The 20,086-nt window shown below is 39.4% G+C and overlaps 1 protein-coding gene across 1 annotated transcript in view; it reads right to left on the bottom strand.

The window, feature by feature from the left end:
• Positions 1–20,086, bottom strand: part of CR1L (complement C3b/C4b receptor 1 like) — a 67,332-nt gene that overhangs the window by 36,231 nt on the left and 11,015 nt on the right. Inside the window, 4 exon segments of the mRNA XM_086342946.1 lie at positions 1,588–1,660; positions 18,996–19,027; positions 19,462–19,520; positions 19,522–19,631. Of these exon segments, the coding sequence (XP_086199072.1) occupies positions 1,588–1,660; positions 18,996–19,027; positions 19,462–19,520; positions 19,522–19,631 (274 nt within the window).

Raw genomic sequence — 20,086 nt, forward strand, 5'->3', positions numbered from 1 at the left:
GCTACCCTTCATCAAGGAGGCTTAAAGCCATTTGCCAGGGTTGAATATAGAAAAAGTTACAGAATTATAGAGATGAAAATATAAAAATAGGTCTAGATATACTACTTTTATTAATAGTCATCGTTATATTACTGTTTCTTCATGATATTCTGTTATGACTGAATATAATTCCAATGTATGGAGGTATTTCTTCTAATTATGCATGGATATTTTATGTTTCTTAGGGAACTCTCTGTAGTCATTTTTAATAAGTCTTTTTCCTTCCAGTAGTTATTTCCAAACCATAATTTGAACCGTGAAATGCATTTAGATTAGTTTAACGTGCTTGCCATTATAATGTATACTGCAATAAAAATTTACAATCCGCTTTATTTCTTAAGTATAAATTCTAGGGCCCCTGATGGCTCAAAGGGTAAAGAATCCATTCGCAATGCAGGAGACACAGGGGACATGGGTTCAATCCCTAAGTCAGGAAGATCCCTTGAAGGAGGAAATGGTAACACACTCCAATATTCTTGCCTGAAAAATCCCATGGACAGAGTAGCTTGGCAGACTACAGTCTAAAAGGGTTGCAAAGAGTCTATAAGAGAAGAACATGGTTATATAGATAGCATCACCAACTAAATGGACATGAATTTTAACAAACTCTGGAAGACAGTGAAGGAGAGGGAAGCCTAGTGTGCAGTCCATGTGGTCACAAAGAGTCAGACACAGCTTAGCGACTGAACAACAACATAAATTCTATGTAGCAGATCAAAATACAAGCTCATTTTTGAAGCTTATATTACATTATGACTTTCAAGAAAGTGTGTTAAACATTTGGTACATGAAAGCAAATTACTCCATAGCTTCATCAGCCTTGGAGAGTATCAGTTTAAAAATTTATGTGAGACAGCAAAAGAGACACAGATGTATAGAACAGTCTTTTGGACTCTGTGGGAGAGGGAGAGGGTGGGATGATTTGGGAGAATGGCATTGAAACATGTATAATATCATATATGAAACAAATCACCAGTCCAGGTTCGTTGCATTATACTGGATGCTTGGGGCTGGTGCACTGAGACGACCCAGAGGGATGGTATGGGGAGAGAGGCGGGAGAGGGGTTCAGGATGGGGAACAAGTGTAAAAAAAAAAAAAAAAAAGACTCCAAGCTTCCACTGCAGGTGGCGTGGTTGGTTCAATAACCCTGCAGGCTGTGTGGTGTGACCAAAAAAAAAAAATTTTTAATTTTATAAATAAATCGAGTGTTTTAGAAAGACTCAAAAAAATTTTTTTTACTAATTGTCTATGCAGAATGGTTATTATACTGGGATTGGCAGAACCAACATAATTTCAAATTAATAGACATGAAAATGAAATTTGAAGGCTTTTATGCATTTAAGTCCCTAGGTTCAGAAACTCTCAACCCAGAATAAAGAAGTACTTTGAAAAACAGTTGCCAGAACCTCACATGTATTTCTGAGACCATTATAACTATATTCAGCTATCTGATTGACAGGATGCAAAAATCAATTAAGATTTTTTATAACTTCAGGGAAAAATTGAGAATCTCTTGGTAAAGTAACGGACAAGAATATTTAACTCACTCTCACAAATCTGTGGGTCATTATCCCAGGTGACAGAGTTGCCAGAGATGATGAGTGCAGCAGAGGATTGACTCTACTCGGTATCTAGAGACAAAGAATAATGAATACTGTATTGTAAATAAACACTTAATCCTGCTTAAACTACAATCTTGGAAAATTCAGAAAGACAATTTCCATTTATCAAAGTACTATCACTTTCCCAAATGTTATGCCTTTATTTGGACATTAACATAGAAAGTGTATTAAAAAGCAGAGACATTACTTTGCTGACAAAAGTCCGTATAGTCAAAGCTATGGTTTTTCCAGTAGTCATGCATAGATGTGAGAGCTGGACCATAAAGAATACTGAACACTGAAGAACTGATGATTTTGAACTGTGGTGTTGGAGAAGACTCTTGCAAGTCCTTTGGACTGCAAGGAGATCCAACCAGTCAAACCTAAAGGAAATCAACCCTGATTATCCATTGGAAGAATTGATGCTGAAGCTGAAGCCCCAATACTGATAGGTGAACAATGTTGGATTCATGATCTCCAAAGAAGATGTGGCTTCAGGACCAGGGACCAGCCTTGATCACTCAAGAGCTTTTGTGTAGCAGAGTTTTATTAAAGTAAGAAAAGGGAAAGAGAAAGCTTCTGACATGGATATCAGAAGGGGGACCGAGAATGCCCCCAGCTAGTCTTATCAAGGCCTTATATACTTTTTTCAGACCCACTTCCACAACATACATTTTAAATTAACAAGATTAGAATGAAAAATAGAAAGATCTTACCAGACCCACTTCCATAATATACATTTTAACATGACAAGTTTAGTCAGAAAGTTCTTGTTAAGGAGAAACATGTCCTCAAGCAAGATACATTGTTATATTGACTAAGACAAAACAGTGTAGAAAAGAACATTTGTCCTTTTCTCCTTGAGAGCCCCAGACCTCTTTCTCCTTCTTGAGGGCTCTGGACTCCTTTCTTCTCCTCAGGAACCCTGGACTTCTTATCAACCTAGCTAGGAGATGACTCTTTCCATACTTTGGCCACCTGATGCGAAGAGCCTACTCATTAGAAAAGACCCTGACGCTGGGAAAGATTGATGACAGGAGAAGAAGGGGGGCAACAGAGAACGACATTGTTGGATGGCATCACTGACTCGATGGACATGAATTTGAGTCAGCTCCAGGAGATGATGAAGGACAGGGAAGCCTGGCATGCTGCAGTCCATGGGGTCACAGAGAGTCAGACATGACTGAGCGACTGAACAACAAATTTTCTTCTTCAGATCTTCTAAATTAGATATCTCTTCTTTATTAGGTTAAGGCACATTTTTATATACATCTAAGATAAATGATTCATCAAATTAGAATCAAAGGAAATCCAAAGAAGATAAAATTAGTTGAGCACTTATTTCATATCATAAACGTTACAGGCAAAAATTCTCAATTAGTATGCCAAAAGGTGTTCAAAGCTTGCCATACAATTTAGAAAAACTGATGACATTTATTTCTGTTTCAACTGAAATTCTGTGTACTCATGGACTGTTGGGCTGCATTGTTCATGAAAATTGGTGGAGAATAAGATTGGATATTACTAAAGGTTAAGAGAAATAGTGTCAAATAACAGTCAAGTGTTTCTTTGGTGTAGCTTAGAATATTGTCTTATGAATATATAAGAGACTATGGCACAAAATTTTTTCAAACAACAAAATAGATCAAATAGAGATCAAATGAAAAGAGTGACAGCTGTGGAAGTTCTTGGAAAAACCTGAAGCATTGTTACGTTGAAGTAGTGATTGTGTTGTCTTTATTAATGCCTTCAGGATTGTTTTGCGGTTTCTTAATGCCTTTCGGAACATCTTCAGAAATGAACATATTCTAAATTGCACCGCAAATTCGCAGAAACACAAATAGACAACAAATGGAGGAAAGGAAGGCTGCAGTCCTCCCACTATGTGTGCCCTTCCTTCTTTTTTATTTTTTTTTTAATTTTATTTTATTTTTAAACTTTACATAATTGTATTAGTTTTGCCAAATATCAAAATGAATCCATCACAGGTATACATGTGCTCCCCATCCTGAACCCTCCTCCCTCCTCCCTTCCCATACCATCCCTCTGGGTCGTCCCAGTGCACTAGCCCCAAGCATCCAGTATCGTGCATTGAACCTGGACTGGCATGTGCCCTTCCTTCTATCTGTTTGCCATAGAGACAGAAACCACGGAGACACTTCTGGCTTTTGACTTCACAGAGATTATTTCTCAAAGTGCTCTTTTTATTTTCTAATCATGACATTGGGGATAAAAATGGTGAAGTTCTAACTTGAGTCCACAGTTCTCCTTTTACTACTATTGTTTAGTGTTGCATAATGAACACAGAATGAATCAAAATGTAACCTTGTTTTCGTTGGTTATGGGGACCCTTAGAGAATGTTTTCATGTACTAAATTTGTCTCCCAAAAATACATTAAACAATTGAGTAAATAATAGCCAGATTTCTTCCCTTTCATGATGTTGAGAAAGAAAGAGAGGTAAAACTCACGCTTCTTTTTAAAAGAGGAATCCAGAATTTTTATATCCATTTCAACAGTCTGTAGCCTTTACATCCATCCTACCTTCTTGGGTCACCTGGGGAAGAGGGAGTTGTAGGGTCATATCAGCTAAGCCACGGTTCAGGAAAAGTCATGACAAATTCAATGCCAGAAGCCACAAGCAGTCTGTTAGTAAATGTGTCTAGATATTTGATAATCTTCTACATAGAGCCAAGAGTAGAACAGAGAGACCTTTCAATATTTGTGTCACTTCCTTTTTTATTTTCTATTTTTTTTTCAGAATGATAATTTTTTATTTTTTAAGAATGTCCTGAATCTATGCATACATGAACCAGATAGATGAGTTAGCAAAAAAATAAGAAAAAAAAATATTTGTGAATTATTTAGATTAGGACATTGAAATCTTTGATAAGAAGAACTTCTCTTTAGCAACTTCATAGTAACTTAAAGAAAAACTTTTTGAGATAATCATAGATTCATATGTAGTTGTAGGAAATAATACAGAGAGAGCCCAGGCACCCTCTACTCATTTTTTCCCATTGGTAACATCTTGCAAAACTATGGTATTATGTTAAAACCAGGATATTGACATAGATATGATCCATTAATTTTATTTGTATTTATTGTTTTATTTGTATTAATTTGTGTGCGTGAATGCACATGCTTGCATGTGCATTTATATCTATGCAATTTTTAGTAGACTATTTTTAAGAGCAGTTGAAGGAAGACTGACCAGAAGGTACAGGGATTTACAATAGACTCCCTGCCTTGACATATGCATATCCTCCCACATTTTCAGCATCTCCACTAGAGTTGTGCAAGCTTCCTTGATGGCTCAGCTGGTAAAAACAAAAAAACAAAAAACTTCCTGTAATGTGAGAGACCGGGGTTTGATCTCTGGGTTGGGAATATCCACTGCAGAAGGGAATGGCTATCATTCCAGTATTCTGGCCTGGAAAATTCCATGGACTGAATAGTCCATGGGGTCACAAAGAGTCAGACACGACTGAGCGACTCTCACTTACTCCCTCAGAGCTATGCATTTCTACACTGATACATCATTATCACTCAGAGGTTGCTATAGTCCATGGATCACAAAGAGTCAGACACGACTGAGCGACTCTCACTCACTCCCCCAGAGCTGTGCATTCCTACACTGATACATCATTCTCACTCAGAGGTTGCTATGCATCCCATGGGTTTGGATAAGTGTAGAGTGACACGCGCTCACCAGTGTAGTATCACACGGACTAGTTTCACTGCTCGAAAAACTTCTGAGCTCAGCTGATTCATCCGTCCCTACTCTCAGTCTCTGAAAACCATATTATTACTCCATAGTTTTGCCTTTTCCAGAATGTCATATAAACAGAACCATACAGTAGCTAGCCTTTCTAGATCAGTTGCTTTCATTTAGGAAAATACATGTAAGTTTCTTCCATTTTCTTTTCATGATAGCTTTTCATGATAGCTCATTTATGTTTTCCAGAGTGAATTTCCCATTTAAATTCCTATCAACAATGTATAAGTCATCTGTTTCCTCCACATCCATGCTAGCATTTGGTATTTTTACTGTTTTTATAGTACTCATGCAGATAGATGTGCAATGCTGTCCCACTGTTGTTTTAATCTGCACTTTCCTAATGGCTAATGAAGTCAAATATCTTTTCATGTGCTTGCTTTCCAAGTGTATATTCTGTTCAGTGAAATATATATTTGTGTCTGTACTGGGTTTTACAGTGTGCCTCCAAATTTGTATCCACCTGAAACCTCAGAATGTGACTTTACTTGGAAATAAGGTCTTCACAGATGTAATATGTTAAGGCTTTGGTTAGGTAGATCCCCATCCACAAGGACTGGTGTCCTCAGGAAGAAGAGGTAAATCTGGGCACAGAAGGAAGATGGGGTTAATATATAGAGAGAGGCAAAGCCATGGGAGATAGAGGCAGAAATAGCAGTTTTCAGGCATGCAATGGACATTTTTTATAGACATAGAATTCATATTTGATAAGTTCTTTTATTTCAGTAGCTGAAATAGGTTGTGCCAAATCCCTCTTATATTCACATTTTCAGATAAGAAAATGCCATCACTCTCATTCCAACTGGAGTTCCCCTAGAGATAAGGTGTCCTTTCTCTCTGGTTGCTTCAAAGATTTCTTTTCAAGAGGGTTTATAATAACTAGTTTAAATAATTTTGTGATGGCTGCTTTAAAGTATATATAATAGTTCCAACATCTAATTCATCTTGGTATTGGCATCAGTCGATATCTTTTATCTATCAAGTTGTGAGCTTCCTGGTTCTTGATGTGACAGTTTTCTACTGTATCCTAAACATGTTGAATATTATAAGATTCTCGATCTTATTTAAACCTATTTTATCAGGCAACCATCTTCTTTAGGTTAGTGTGTAGATTCTGGACTAATTTTATGAGATTTAGTTCCAGTTTAGCTTTAGTTTTCTAAGTCTCTCAATGGTATTCTGATCTGCTTTATTTTTCTGGCTCCCACTTAAATCTTCAGTGTATCTCTGTTGATGCTGCCTGTAAGAATAAAACTGCTTCCCTGGGCTGCCTGCTGTTGCTAGGTGTGGAATGGGGGATATTCAAACCTTGAGATAGAGAGTAAATTCTCTGGCCTGCTCTCTGGCTACTTTCTAAGGGTGGGCTTCCCACTTCACCAGAGTTGGTGCCACCAAGGGAGGGAAGCATCTAATGAGGCTGCTTTTTGCTGCTGGGTAGAATACTAGGGCTTCCCAGGTGGCATTAGTGATAAAGAACACACTCACCAATGTAGGACACATAAGAGACTCGGGCTCTATCCCTGGGTCAGGAAGTTTCCCTGGAGGAGGGCATGGCAACCCACTCCAGTATTCTTGTCTGGAGAATCCCATGGACAGAGGAGCCTGGCAGTTTACAGTCTATAGGGTTGCACAGAGTCAGACATGACTGGAACATCTTAGTATGCGGAAGACTAGGAGACTTGAGTCTGGCGCTTTTTCCCACCGTGTGGAGGATCAAGAGACCCTGAGACTGGTTCATCTGCTGCTGCTGGATTAGTGGTACACTACCATGGGTGTAGGGTCAAGAGATACTGATTCTGGTCTGTTTTCTGCTACAGTGTAGAAGGCTGGCACCCTGGGCCTTCTGGAATGTCTGATGTGAGTGGAGGAGTCTTCCTGCTGCTATCTTGAAGTCTAGGTCTCACCAACCAAGTTCTTCTGGTGCTATTGGAAGCAGAGAATAAACTCACTGCTGTTGGCCATTGTAGGGCATGAGATATGTCAGTCACCCAGGTTCTGTTATTGACATGGCTGCTGGTGGACTGAGATGTGCTGTTTCTGATGGGTGGGATGTGGGAAGGACAGGCTTCCCCCCTCCCTGATTGCTCCCTATTGTGCTAGGCAGACTGGGCCAATGCTATCTCTAAGGATGGGTTTCTTCACTACATCCCTGCTGAGCTTCCCCTCCTCCAGTCCTTTAATGGGAGAGTAGCCTTCTGTTTCTCTCTGCTTGTTGACTATTCTGGCTTACAGTCTTCTATAGCACTTATCTTTTGAGATAAAAGGAAAATCCAGGGAACTCACCACAGGATCATTCTTTAAGGTCTGGGGCCCCTAACCAGCCCACTTTCTTTCTACCTTTTGTGGTTATCTTATGGTTGTATGTTGAACAGTTTCCAGGGTATTTATTCATATGCAGAGAGAGAAGCAGGGAAAAGCGAAGCTGGAACTAGAAGTTCAGTAACAGGTCTTTAAAAACCGTCTATAAAAGTTAATAATCAGTCATTGTAGAAAAAAGTGAAAGACACAGAAAATTCCAGTAATGACAAAAAATTACCTAAAATCTCTCTTTCAGCATAGTTAATGGTTTAGAGAAGAGCTTCTCAAAATTCTCATTTGCATGGAAATCACCAGGGGATCTTGTGAAAATGTGATTCTGATTCAGTGGGTATGCAGATTTTGCATTTCTAACAAGCTTCCAGGGGATGCTGACCTTGCTGGTCTGTGCACTGTGCTTTGGGTCCAGAACTTAGAGGAAGTTCTTTCAGTCTCTTATGTGAAGAAATACATATGTAACATGAATGTTAGCTGTCAGGTGGTTGTGGTTAAACTGGACTGGGACCTATATTTCACAGCCGTATGAGAGTCCTCCTTCACCCGCATGATGTCTGTGTGTCTTAGGGCTTATTTTCCCACACTTCTTTCTGCTTCCACTCTGCTGTGTCTATCCCTGCTGGCTTTGGGTTCTGTACTACATTTCATCTAGCAGCAAAACCCAGGACTTTGTGGGTTTCTCCCCCAAATCCACTTGTGCAAAGAATTTTTGTTGCATTTTGGGTGAGTTTTAGAAAGTGTTACCCTGGGAAGTGAATGCCATCAGTGATTTTATTCCATCCCTCACTTGTCTTTCTCCTCCTTCTTCTCTGAAATAACAAGCAATTTTCTCTCCTTGCTTTGGTTTGGAGTTGCCTTAGTCCTGAATTTGGAGTCTCGCCTTTTTAAAATATAACCTCTATCCTAAAACTGTTTTCATTATATACAATTTTGCTGGGTAGCACACCTACATTTGCTCCTCAGATTTCCTTTTGGGGCCTCATTGAGACTGATACTCCTGGGTTCTGTCTTTATCTCTACCTGCCCATCATGAATTCTCAGACTGGTGAGTTTGGGAGAAGGATAAGGGCAATTAATTTCAAACTTCTTCATCTTGCACCACACTCTCACTCTTCATGCCTGCAGAGAGGATGCATTCTGGTTCATTCCCAGCCATATACTAAAGTGCTTCTCCTACCCCTGTGGTGAGTGGGGGTGGGTGGGGGAAGCTGACTGTTATTCATCTGTGCCCAAGAACAGGAAAGTACATTTAATTGCAGGATTTTAAAAATTAGTTCATTGATCCCTGACCTAAAGTTATATTCTCTACCAATCCCTTTCAGCAATAAAGATATAATTTGAGCTTCATCTGTCTGATTCCTCAGTTGGTCCAGATATTTGGTGGTGAAAATATGTGAATTGCTCATTGGAATCCTTCCTGCAAGCTCTAGCAAATATACTATGATCAATCCCCAATATTTTATTGCAGAATAATATTCCATCACTTAAAGTGAAGTCGCTCAGTCATGTCCAACTCTTTGCGACCCCATGGACTGCAGCCTACCAGGCTCCTCCACCCATGGGATCCTCCAGGCAAGAATACTGGAGTGGGTTGCCTTTTCCTTCTCCAGGGCATCTTCCCGACCCAGGGATTGAACCCAGGTCTCTCACATTGCAGGCAGACGCTTTAATCTCTGAGCCACCAGGGAAGCCCATTCTGTCACCTAAAATGGACCACAATTTACTCAAACAATCCCCTATTGTGAATATTAGGTTATTTCCCAACCTTTCCAAACCTTTAGATTCTTTTAGACTCTTCAAAGGGCTTCCCTTGTAGCTCAGTTGGTAAAGAATCAGCCTGCAATACAGGAGACCGAGGTTTGATTCCTGGGTTGGGAAGATGCCCTAGAGAAGGAAATGGCAACTCACTCCAGTATTCCTGCCTGGAGAACCCATGGACAGAGGAGCCTGGCAGGCTACAGTCTATGGGATTGCAAGAGTCAGACACGACTAAGCGACTAAGCACAGCACACACAGACTCTTCTGATAAGTTTAACTTCTTGGCAAAAATATATTGCTTAAATTGTGCTAAATGGTATAAATTTGTATCAATTTATACTCTTACTAAGGAGATCAAACCAGTCAATGTTAAGGGAGATCAACGCTGAATATTCATTGGAAGGACTGATGTTGAAGCTGAAGTTCCAGGGTTTTGGTCATTTGATGCAAACAGATGATTCATTGGAAAAGTCCCTGATCATGGAAAAGATCAAGGGCAGAAGAGGGCATTAGAGGATTAGATGGCTGGATGGCATCACTGATGCTATAAACATGAACTTAGGCAAACCCCGAAGACGGTGAAGGACAGGGAGGCCTCGCATGCTGCAGTCTATGGGGTCACAAAGAGGTGGACATGACTGGGCAACTAAACAATAACAACAGTACTGTTATTAGAAGTTATGTCAATACCCATTACACTGAACTTCATCAATAGCAGCTGTACATAAGGATTTTTCCTCTTTTGTTTATTGCTATTCTTAGTATTTGTGGGCTCTGAATAAATACTTTTGTATTCAGATCACATCACATCAGTCATTCAGTCGTGTCCGACTCTTTGTGACCCCATGAATCACAGCACGCCAGGCCTCCCTGTTCATCACCAACTCCTGGAGTTCACTCAGAGTCATGTCCATCAACTCAGTGATGCTATCCAGCCATCTCATCCTCTGTCGTCCCCTTCTCCTCCTGCCCCCAATCCCTTCCAGCATCAGAGTCTTTTCCAATGACTCAACTCTTCGCATGAGGTGGCCAAAGTACTGGAGTTTCAGCTTTAGCATCATTCCTTCCAAAGAAATCCCAGGACTGATCTCCTTCAGAATGGACTGGTTGGATCTCCTTGCAGTCCAAGGGACTCTCAAGAGTCTTCTCCAACACCACAGTTCAAAAGCATCAATTCTTCGGTGCTCAGCCTTCTTCACAGTCCAACTCTCACATCCATACATGACCACAGGAAAAACCATAGCCTTGCTTAGACAAACTTTTGTTGGCAAAGTAATGTCTCTGCTTTTGAATATGCTATCTAGGTTGGACATAACTTTCCTTCCAAGGAGTAAGAGTCTTTTAATTTCATGGCTGCAGTCACCATCTGCAGTGATTTTGGAGCCCAGAAAAATAAAGTCTGACACTGTTTCCACTGTTTCCCCATCTATTTCCCATGAAGTGGTGGGACCGGATGCCATGATCTTCATTTTCTGAATGTTGAGTTTTAAGCCAACTTTTTCAGTCTCCACTTTCACCTTCATCAAGAGGCTTTTTAGTTCCTCTTCACTTTCTGCCATAAGGGTGGTGTCATCTGCATATCTGAGGTGACTGATATTTCTCCCGGCAATCTTGATTCCAGCTTGTGTTTCTTCCAGTCCAGCGTTTCTCATGATGTACTCTGCATATAAGTTAAATAAACAGGGTGACAATATACAGCCTTGACGTACTCCTTTTCCTATTTGGAACCAGTCTGTTGTTCCATGTCCAGTTCTAACTGTTGCTTCCTGACCTGCATACAAATTTCTCAAGTATGTCAAATAGGATACTATTGTTATTTTCATTTGTATTCTATTAATAGCAAGGCTAGACCCTTCCACACCTATTGACAATTTATACCTTTTTCTTTTGTTAATTGCCACTTTGTATCTTTTGATCATTTCTGTATTTAGATGTTCATGTTTTGTTTATAAGGTCTTTCCATATATTTTTTTTCATTTCCATTTCATTTGTTTTTAGTAGTAATATATGTCTCAATTCTATTAATCTCTCATTGGATTCTGCCTTTGCTTGAGATCAACCCACTGACTTGGAATATTCTTAAATTTGACACATTTATTCCTTTTTATTTAATTTTATCTAGGAGTCATATATAATAACATTTATTTATTTTATCAATATGAAATTTATTGTGGTACATAAAATGCAATAAGTATTTAATATTATTAAAAAATACTAGTCTGCTTATGCTTTGAAACGCTACATGATACCTTCATATCACATGATTCCCTTTTACAAATTTGGGTCTATTTCCACTATTTTGTCTTTCAGATCACTGATTTGTTCTGAATTTTCTATTCTGTAATTGAGTCCCTCTCATTAATTTTTCATTTCAGTTATTGTATTATTCAGTTCTGATATTTCTTGTTTGTATTTTCTGTCTCTTTATTGAAATTCTCACTATGTTCATCCATTCTTCCCCTGAATTTGATGAGCATTTTTATGACTATTATTTTGAACTCTTTATCTGCTAAATGCTTATCTCCATTTTGTATAGTTCTTTTTCTGGGCTTTTGTCTTACTCTTTCACTTGAAAGGTATTCCCTTGTTTCCTATTTTGCCTACCTCTCTGCATTTGTTTTTATATATTAGGGACATTGGCTACATGTGCCAATCTTAAAAGAGTGGCCTTATGTAGATGGTGTCCTGTAGAGCCCAGTGACATAATCCCTCCTGGTCAGCAGAGCCAGGCTGCTATCCCCTGGATGGGTTACCCGCATCCTTCTGTTGTGTTTAGGTCATGACTTCTACAAACACACTGGTGGGAAGGACTGATCCCCAGTCCAGGTGTCTGGGAGGCCTAGTTGCAATTACTGTAGGCTTGCTGATGGGAGGGGCTAGGCCCCAGAATGTGAATCACTTTGGAGGGTCACTTGTCCTGACCAGAGACATGCAATGGGTAGGATGGGGTGGGAGCATCTTTAGAGAAACTGATTGAAGCTGGAGGGTTGGGTAGAGCAGATTCTTAATGGAATGTTGGGATAGGGCACACAGTGTTACTTATGTTTATGGAGAGTGACAGAAAGGCACCTACCAGCACTGGGCCAGCTATATGGAAGGAGAGAGAAAAATGGCACCTACCAGCACTTTCATCCCCTGGTACATGAACCCCTGGTACATCCCCTAGTGCCCTAAAACTAGACAGTAAATCACCTTCTTATAAAATCCAGGCATTTTTAAACTGCTGCTCTGTCTGTGTGGGACTCAGAGCAAGTGAACCCTTTAAGAGAAGAGTCTCCCACTGCCCTCTGGATCTCCCCAAACATAAGCCTGCTGTCTTTCAAAGCCAGACACCATGGTAATTTTCTTTCTGGTGCAGATGCCATAGGCTGCAGAGCTCAACATGAGGCTTGGGCACCTCACTCCTCAGAGGGGAACCCTATGGTTGTGATTTTCTTCTGGCTGTGGGTCACTGTACTGGGGATGTGGGTTCTGATGAGATCACATCTCTTCTCCTCCTCTGCATCTCAATGTGACCATGTGTATATGTATATATATATATATATATATATATATATATATATATATACACACACACTTAGTTGTTGACAATCTGTTCCATTAGTTTTCAGAGATAATTATTCTATATATATTTGTAGCCTTGGTATGGGTCACTAAAAGTCGGACATGACTGAGCGACTTCCCTTTCACTTTTCACTTTCATGCATTGGAGAAGGAAATGGCAACCCACTCCAGTGTTCTTGCCTGGAGAATCCCAGGGACGGGGGAGCCTGGTGGGCTGCCGTCTATGGGGTTGCACAGAGTCAGACACGACTGAAGCGACCTAGCAGCAGCAGCAGCAGCAGCAAGAAAAGGTATGCTTAGAAATTTTCTACTCCACCATCTTGATCGGGCCTCCAAACACAGACTGTCTTTTTTTTTTTTTTCCCCTTAGTTTTATTTATTTATTTTTTATTTTTTTTATTTTATTATTATTATTATTTTTTTTTTACTTTACAATATTGTACTGGTTTTGCCATTCATCAACATGCATCGGCCTCGGGTGTACACGTGTTCCCAATCCTGAACCCCCCCTCCCACCTCCCTCCCCATACCATCCCTCTGGGTCATCCCAGTGCACCAGCCCCAAGCTTCCTGTATCCTGCATCGAACATGGACTGACAATTTGTTTCTTATATGATATTATACATGTTTTAATGCCATTCTCCCAAATCACCCCCCCTCCTCCCTCTCCCACAGAGGCCAAAAGACTATCTTAATTTCAGAGATTGCTTTAGTTCTCCTTTCCAATATAGATGCCTTTTATTTATTTCTCTCCACTAACTGTCCTGGCTAAAATTTCTAGTTTAATGTTGAATAGTTGTGTGACACTTTGAATTTATATAAATGTGTATGTGATATGGTATACGTGTGTCTCTATGTGTGTTTGTATACCATAGAAATATATTTTTAGTTGTTGATCATGATAAAATGTTTGAAAACCACTGTTTTATAGAAGCTTTTGCCCATTTGCACTAGGAAACCTGTATAAGAAAGTTTATATCAAAGATGCTTATAAAAACAAAACAAAGCAAAGCAAAACAAACTAGAAATAATCTAAATATTTAATAAAAAGAACAAAGAAATAAATTGTATTGTATGTGTAAAAGAGAGTACCAATCTAAATGAAAATGAGTTAACCACAATCACCTGAATGAATGTCAGAAAAAAATCATTAAATCAAAAGCAAGATGCATAAAAGTACATACAAAATCATGTCATTTATATAAAGTTCAAAATATGTATAATAAAAAATATAATGGTTAGGACTACATATGAGAGAAATAGAAAACAAATGTAAGGGATAGACAAAATTCATGATGGTGGTTACTTTTGGAGAAGTTTTGAAGAGTGAAGGAAAGAAAATAGAAAAGAGCACACAGCATTAAAGGTATATGTTCAGGTCAGTTCAGTCGCTCAGTCATGTCTGACACTGTCCATCCCCATGGGCTGCATCATGCTAGGCTTCCCTGTCCATCACCAACTCCCAGAGTTTACTCAAACTCACATCCATCTAGTCAGTAATGCCATCCAACCATTTCATTTTCTGTTGTCCCCTTCTCCTCCCACCTTCAATCTTTAACAGCATCAGGGTCTTTTCCAAGGAGTCAGTTCTTCACATCAGGTGGCCTAGTATTGGAGTTTCAGCTTCAGCATCAGTCCTTCCAATGAATATGCAGGACAGATTTCCTTTAGAATGGACTGACTGGATCTCTTTGCAGTCCAATGGACCTCAACAGTCTTCTCCAACACCACAGTTCAAAAACACCAATTCTTCAGTGCTCAGCTTTCTTTATACTTCAACTCTCACATACACACATGACTACTGGAAAAACCATAGGGTTTTGTTGGAAAAGTAATGTCTCTGATTTTTAATATGCTGCCTAGGTTGCTCATAGCTTTTCTTCCAAGTAGCAACCATCTTTTAATTTCATGGCTGCAGTCACCATCTGCAATGATTTTGGAGCCCAAGAAAATAAAATATCTGTCACTGTTTCCATTGCTTTCCCATCTATTTGCCATGAAGTGATGGGACCAGATGCCAACATTTTACTTTTTGGAATGCTGAGTTTTAAGCCAACTTTGATCTTCACAACCCAGATGATCATGATGGTGTGATCCCTTACCTAGAGCCAGACATCCTGGATGGGAAGTCAAGTGGGCCTTAGGAAGCATCCGTATGAACAAAGCTAGTGGAGGTGATGGAATTCCAGTTGAGCTATTTCAAATGATGCTGTGAAAGTGCTGCACACAATACAGCAAATTTGGAAAACTCAACAGTGGGCTCAGGACTGGAAAAGGTAAGTTTTCATTCCAACCCCAAAGAAAAGCAATGCCAAAGAATGCTCAGACTATCACACAATTGCACTCATCTCACACGATAGTAAAGTAATGCTCAAAATTCTCCAAGCCAGGCTTCAACATTACATGAACTGTTAAATTTCAGATGTTTAAGCTAGATTTAAAAAAGGCAGTGAAACCAGAGATCAAATTGCCAACATCCGGTGGATCATTAAAAAACCAAATGAGTTCCAGAAAAACTCCTACTCTGGCTTTATTGACTATACCAAAGCCTTTGACTGTATGGATCACAACAAATTGTGGAAAATTCTTAAAGAGATGGGAATATCAGAGTAACTGACCTGCCTCTTGAGGAATCTGTATACAGGTCAGGAGGCAAAAGTCAGAACTGAATATGTAACTATAGACTGGTTCCAGTTGCGAAAGGAGTACATCAAGGCTGTATATTGTCAAAATGCTTATTTAACTTATATGGAGAGTACATCATGAGAAACACTGGGCTGCAGGAAGCACAAGCTGGAACCAAGACTGCTGGAAGAAATATCAATAACCTTAGCTACGCAGATGACAACACCCTTATGGCAGAAAGCGAATAAGAACTAAAGTGCCTCCTGATGAAAGTGAAAGAGGAGAGTGAAAATTTGGCTTAAAACTCAATATTCAGAGAAGTAAGATCGTGGCATCTGGTCCCATCACATTGTGGCAGATAGATGGGAAAACAATGGAAACAGTGAAAGACTTTATTTTGGGGGGCTCCAAAACCACTGCAGATGGTGACTGCAGCCATGAAATTAAGACACTTGCCCCTTGGAAGAAAAGCTATGATCAACCTAGACAGCTTACTAAAAAGCAGAGACATTACTTTGCCAACAAAAGTCTGTCTAGTCAACGCTTTGGTTTTTCCAGTGGTCACATATGGATGTGAGAGTTGGACTATAAAGAAAGCTGAGCACTGAAGAAATTGATACTTTTGAACTGTGTGTTGGAGAAGACTCTTGAGAGTCCCTTGGACTGCAAGGAGATCCAGTCAGTCCATCCTAAAGGAAATTAGTCCTGAATATTCATTGGAAGGACTGATGCTGAAACTGAAATTCCAATACTTTGGCCACCTGATGAGAAGAACTGACTCATCTGAAAAGACCCTGATTCTGGGAAAGATTGAGGGCGGGAGGAGAAGAAGACAACAGAGGATGAGATGGTTGGATGGCATCACCAACTCAATAGCCATGAGTTTAAGTAAACTACAGGAGTTGGTGACAGACAGGGAAGCCTAGTGTGCTTCAGTCCATGGGGTTGCAGAGTCGGACACGACTGAAACAATGAACTGAACTGTACTGGATGCTTGGGGCTGGTGCACTGGGAAGACCCAGAGGGATGGTATGGGGAGGGAGGAGGGAGGAGGGTTCAGGATGGGGAACATGTATATACCTGTGGCAGATTCATGTTGATATATGGCAAAACCAATACAATATTGTAAAGTTAAAAAATAAAATAAAATAAATTTTAAAAAAAGATCTTTTCTTTCACTTTCATCAAGAGGTTCTTTAGTTGTCTTCATTTTCTGCCATAAGGGTGGTGTCATCTGCATATCTGAGGTTATTGATATTTCTCCCAGCAATCTTGTGGGATTGTGCTTCAATCTTGTGTTTCATCCAATGCAGGATTCCACATAATGTACTCTGCATAGAAGTTAAAGAAGCAGGGTGACAGTATACAGCCTTGATGTACTTCTTTCCTGATTTGGAAGCAGTCCATTGTTCCATGTCCGGTTCTAAATGTTGCTTCTTGACCTGCATACAGACTTCTCAGAAGGCAGGTAAGGTGTTCTGGTATTCCCATCTCTTTCAGAATTTTCCACAGTTTGTTGTGATCCACACAGTCAAAGGTTTTGATGTAGTCAATAAAGCCAAAGTAGATGTTTTTCTGGAACTCTCTTCCTTTTTCCATGATCAAATGGATGTTGGCAATTTGATCTCTGGTTCTTCTGTCTTTTCTAAATCAAGCTTGAGCATCTGGAAGTTCATGGTTCACATATTGTTGAAGCCTGGCTTGGAGAATTTTGAGCATTACTTTACTAGCATGTGAGATGAGTGCAATTGTGTGGTAGTTTGAGCATTCTTTGGCATTGCCTTTATTTGGGATTGGAATGAAAACGGACCTTTTCTAGTCCTGTGGCCTCTGTTGAGTTTTCCAAATTTGCTGGTGTATTTCATGCAGCACTTTCACAGCATCATCTTTTAGGATTTGAAATAGCTCAACTGGAATTCCATCACCTCCACTTGTTTTATTCGTAGTGATGCTTCATAAGGTCCACTTGACTTTGCATTCCAGAATGTCTGGGTGTAGGTGAGTGATCACATCATCATGCTTATCTGGGTCATTCAGATCTTTTTTGTATAGTTCTGTGTATTCTTGCCACCTCTTCTTAATATCTTTTGCTTCTGTTAGGTCCATACCATTTCTGTCCTTTATTGAGCCCATTTTTGTGTGAAATGTTCCCTTTGTATCTCTAATTTTCTTGAAGAGATCTCTAGTCTTTCCCATTTTATTATTTTCCTCCATCTGTTTGCATTGATCACTGAGGCCGACTTTCTTATCTCTTCCTGCTATTCTTTGGAACTCTGCATTCAATCGGGTATATCTTTCCTTTTCTCCATAGTACTCAAGTACTTAGTAATCAAAGGGACTAGTGATGTTTTTAAGGCTGGTGGCATATGCACTGAAATTCATTTCATTTTATTACTATTTTTATGTTTCAGTTATATTATTTTGTATGTATTGTAAGTAAGCAATAAGTAATAAAAGCAGATCAGAACTTAAGATATAAGGTCCTCCTTCTTTTTCCTTAATTGGTTGTCTCCTGCAGCAATAAGCCAAGAGTATGTCCGCTGCATGATACCTGCATAGTGTACACTTCTGTAGGGGTGCCAGAACAATTAAGATTAGCCCATCCATCACATCTGCTCCATCATCCCAAATAAAGAGGTCTTTCCTACTTTTTCCTGATTCCAACATTTCTAAGCCTTATTGTTTTAAGAATGTAGGTATGTTTGTTTCATTTATATTTTTAGAATGCTGGTCAATCTCATCTAGTGAATGTTTCACTTTGCTTTAGGTACCTTAATTCAGTATGAAAAGACTATCCTCACCCCTCTAATTTCTATCTTGGATACAGGTTTTTCCTATTTTTTTCAAATATTTGTTTAGTCATTGCCAAGCGTAGTTAAATGCCTGGGTTCAAGTCACCACCTCTACTTAGAAACCTTAAAGTTATATTTTGAGTGAATAAGTAGTTTGACTCTGAGACTATTATTTAGAGGCTACTGTTACAATTCTAGAACTGTTATCCAAAACAATGCTACTGCCAACTCACCCTTTATTACAAAAATAATTAAAAGTTGATCCAAACCAAGTGACTTTGTTGATCTTCATTTTGCCCTTTATGGGCTCTAGAAAAGATCCACATGATTTACCTATGGGAAAGAAGCAGAACATGGGAACTTGGGTGTAAAATACTCTGAACTTCTATTAATACATAAGATCTCAACCTGGCCATAGATTACGGAAGGGCATTTGTAGTTCCACAGATTTGCTACCTTGAGGAAACTCACAAGACTGCCTCAGAATCAGGTACCTTCCACCCATCGTTTTCAAAAAGACCTCACCTCCAGATCTGTCTCATCCTCATATTGTTCGCCTGTCAAAAAAAAAAAAAATGTAAACTTTATTACTAAAATGCTGACTCTGTAATTCAACCAATATAAATCGAAAGACTTGAAGTTTGGGATTCTCTCCCCACCTACACTTTTCCTTCCTTTCCTGAGTCATTCATTAGTTAGTTTCAGTTGTATAAATGGGACATCCCCTAGCAAATTTTCCCTCAGTCATGCCTTCTGATGGTCATTTCCTGTGAAATGAATTTGTAATGAGCATGATAGGGACTCAAAGCAGTAGGAAGATACAATCTACAAAAATAAATCTCACATCTATTATACTTTAGGCAAAGTTACCAAGACTTGTGTCTTCGTTTCAAAATTTGAACAATTGATCAGATCTTAAGGATTACTGACTGATACAGAGGAGTTCTCAATCCAGATAGAGATAAAGGAAATCCCTGTATTCAGTTGTTACATGTACAGTTGTTTTCAGGGCTTGGCCAGATAGAGTTTTGTAGGCAGGTGATAGAGAACACTTCCATAATCACCAAGGCTGCATTTATACTTCAAAGTTGTTCCAACAGGAAACTCATCTTTGTCCATCAGTTCTGTAAGCATGGGGCTCCACTGGGGCTTTGCATTGACCTGGAGAGAAAGACCACAGTGACATCAAAGTTAGTGGAGAAACTTCTAGTATACTTTATCTTTTTTTCTCTCCAGTGTGTTTCATAGGTGTAGCAGTAACCACTGTTGAAAGTCTGTTGCCAAGTCAATGATTCGGCACCAAGAAATTTCAGCACTTAGTTTGTAGACAAAACTCAACAAATATGAAGCAATATTTTAATGCATATTTTAAATATTGGACTCAGTTACTATACCTTAAAACCTCAGGCATGTGTGCGTGTGTCTGTGTGCATGCGCTCTGTCACTCAGTAACATCCAACTCTTGCGACACCACGCAATGTAGTCCCTCAGGCTCCTTTGTCCATGGAATCTTCCACAAAGAATACTAGAATAGGTTGCCATTTCCTATGCCAGGGGATCTTCCCAACCCAAGGACTCAGCATCTCCTGCATTGGCAGGAAGATTCTTTAACACTG

The sequence above is a fragment of the Bos grunniens genome, chromosome 16, assembly GCF_055505025.1.
Source record: "Bos grunniens cultivar Pamir isolate PY7600 chromosome 16, Bosgru_T2T1.0, whole genome shotgun sequence".
NCBI lineage: Eukaryota > Metazoa > Chordata > Mammalia > Artiodactyla > Bovidae > Bos > Bos grunniens.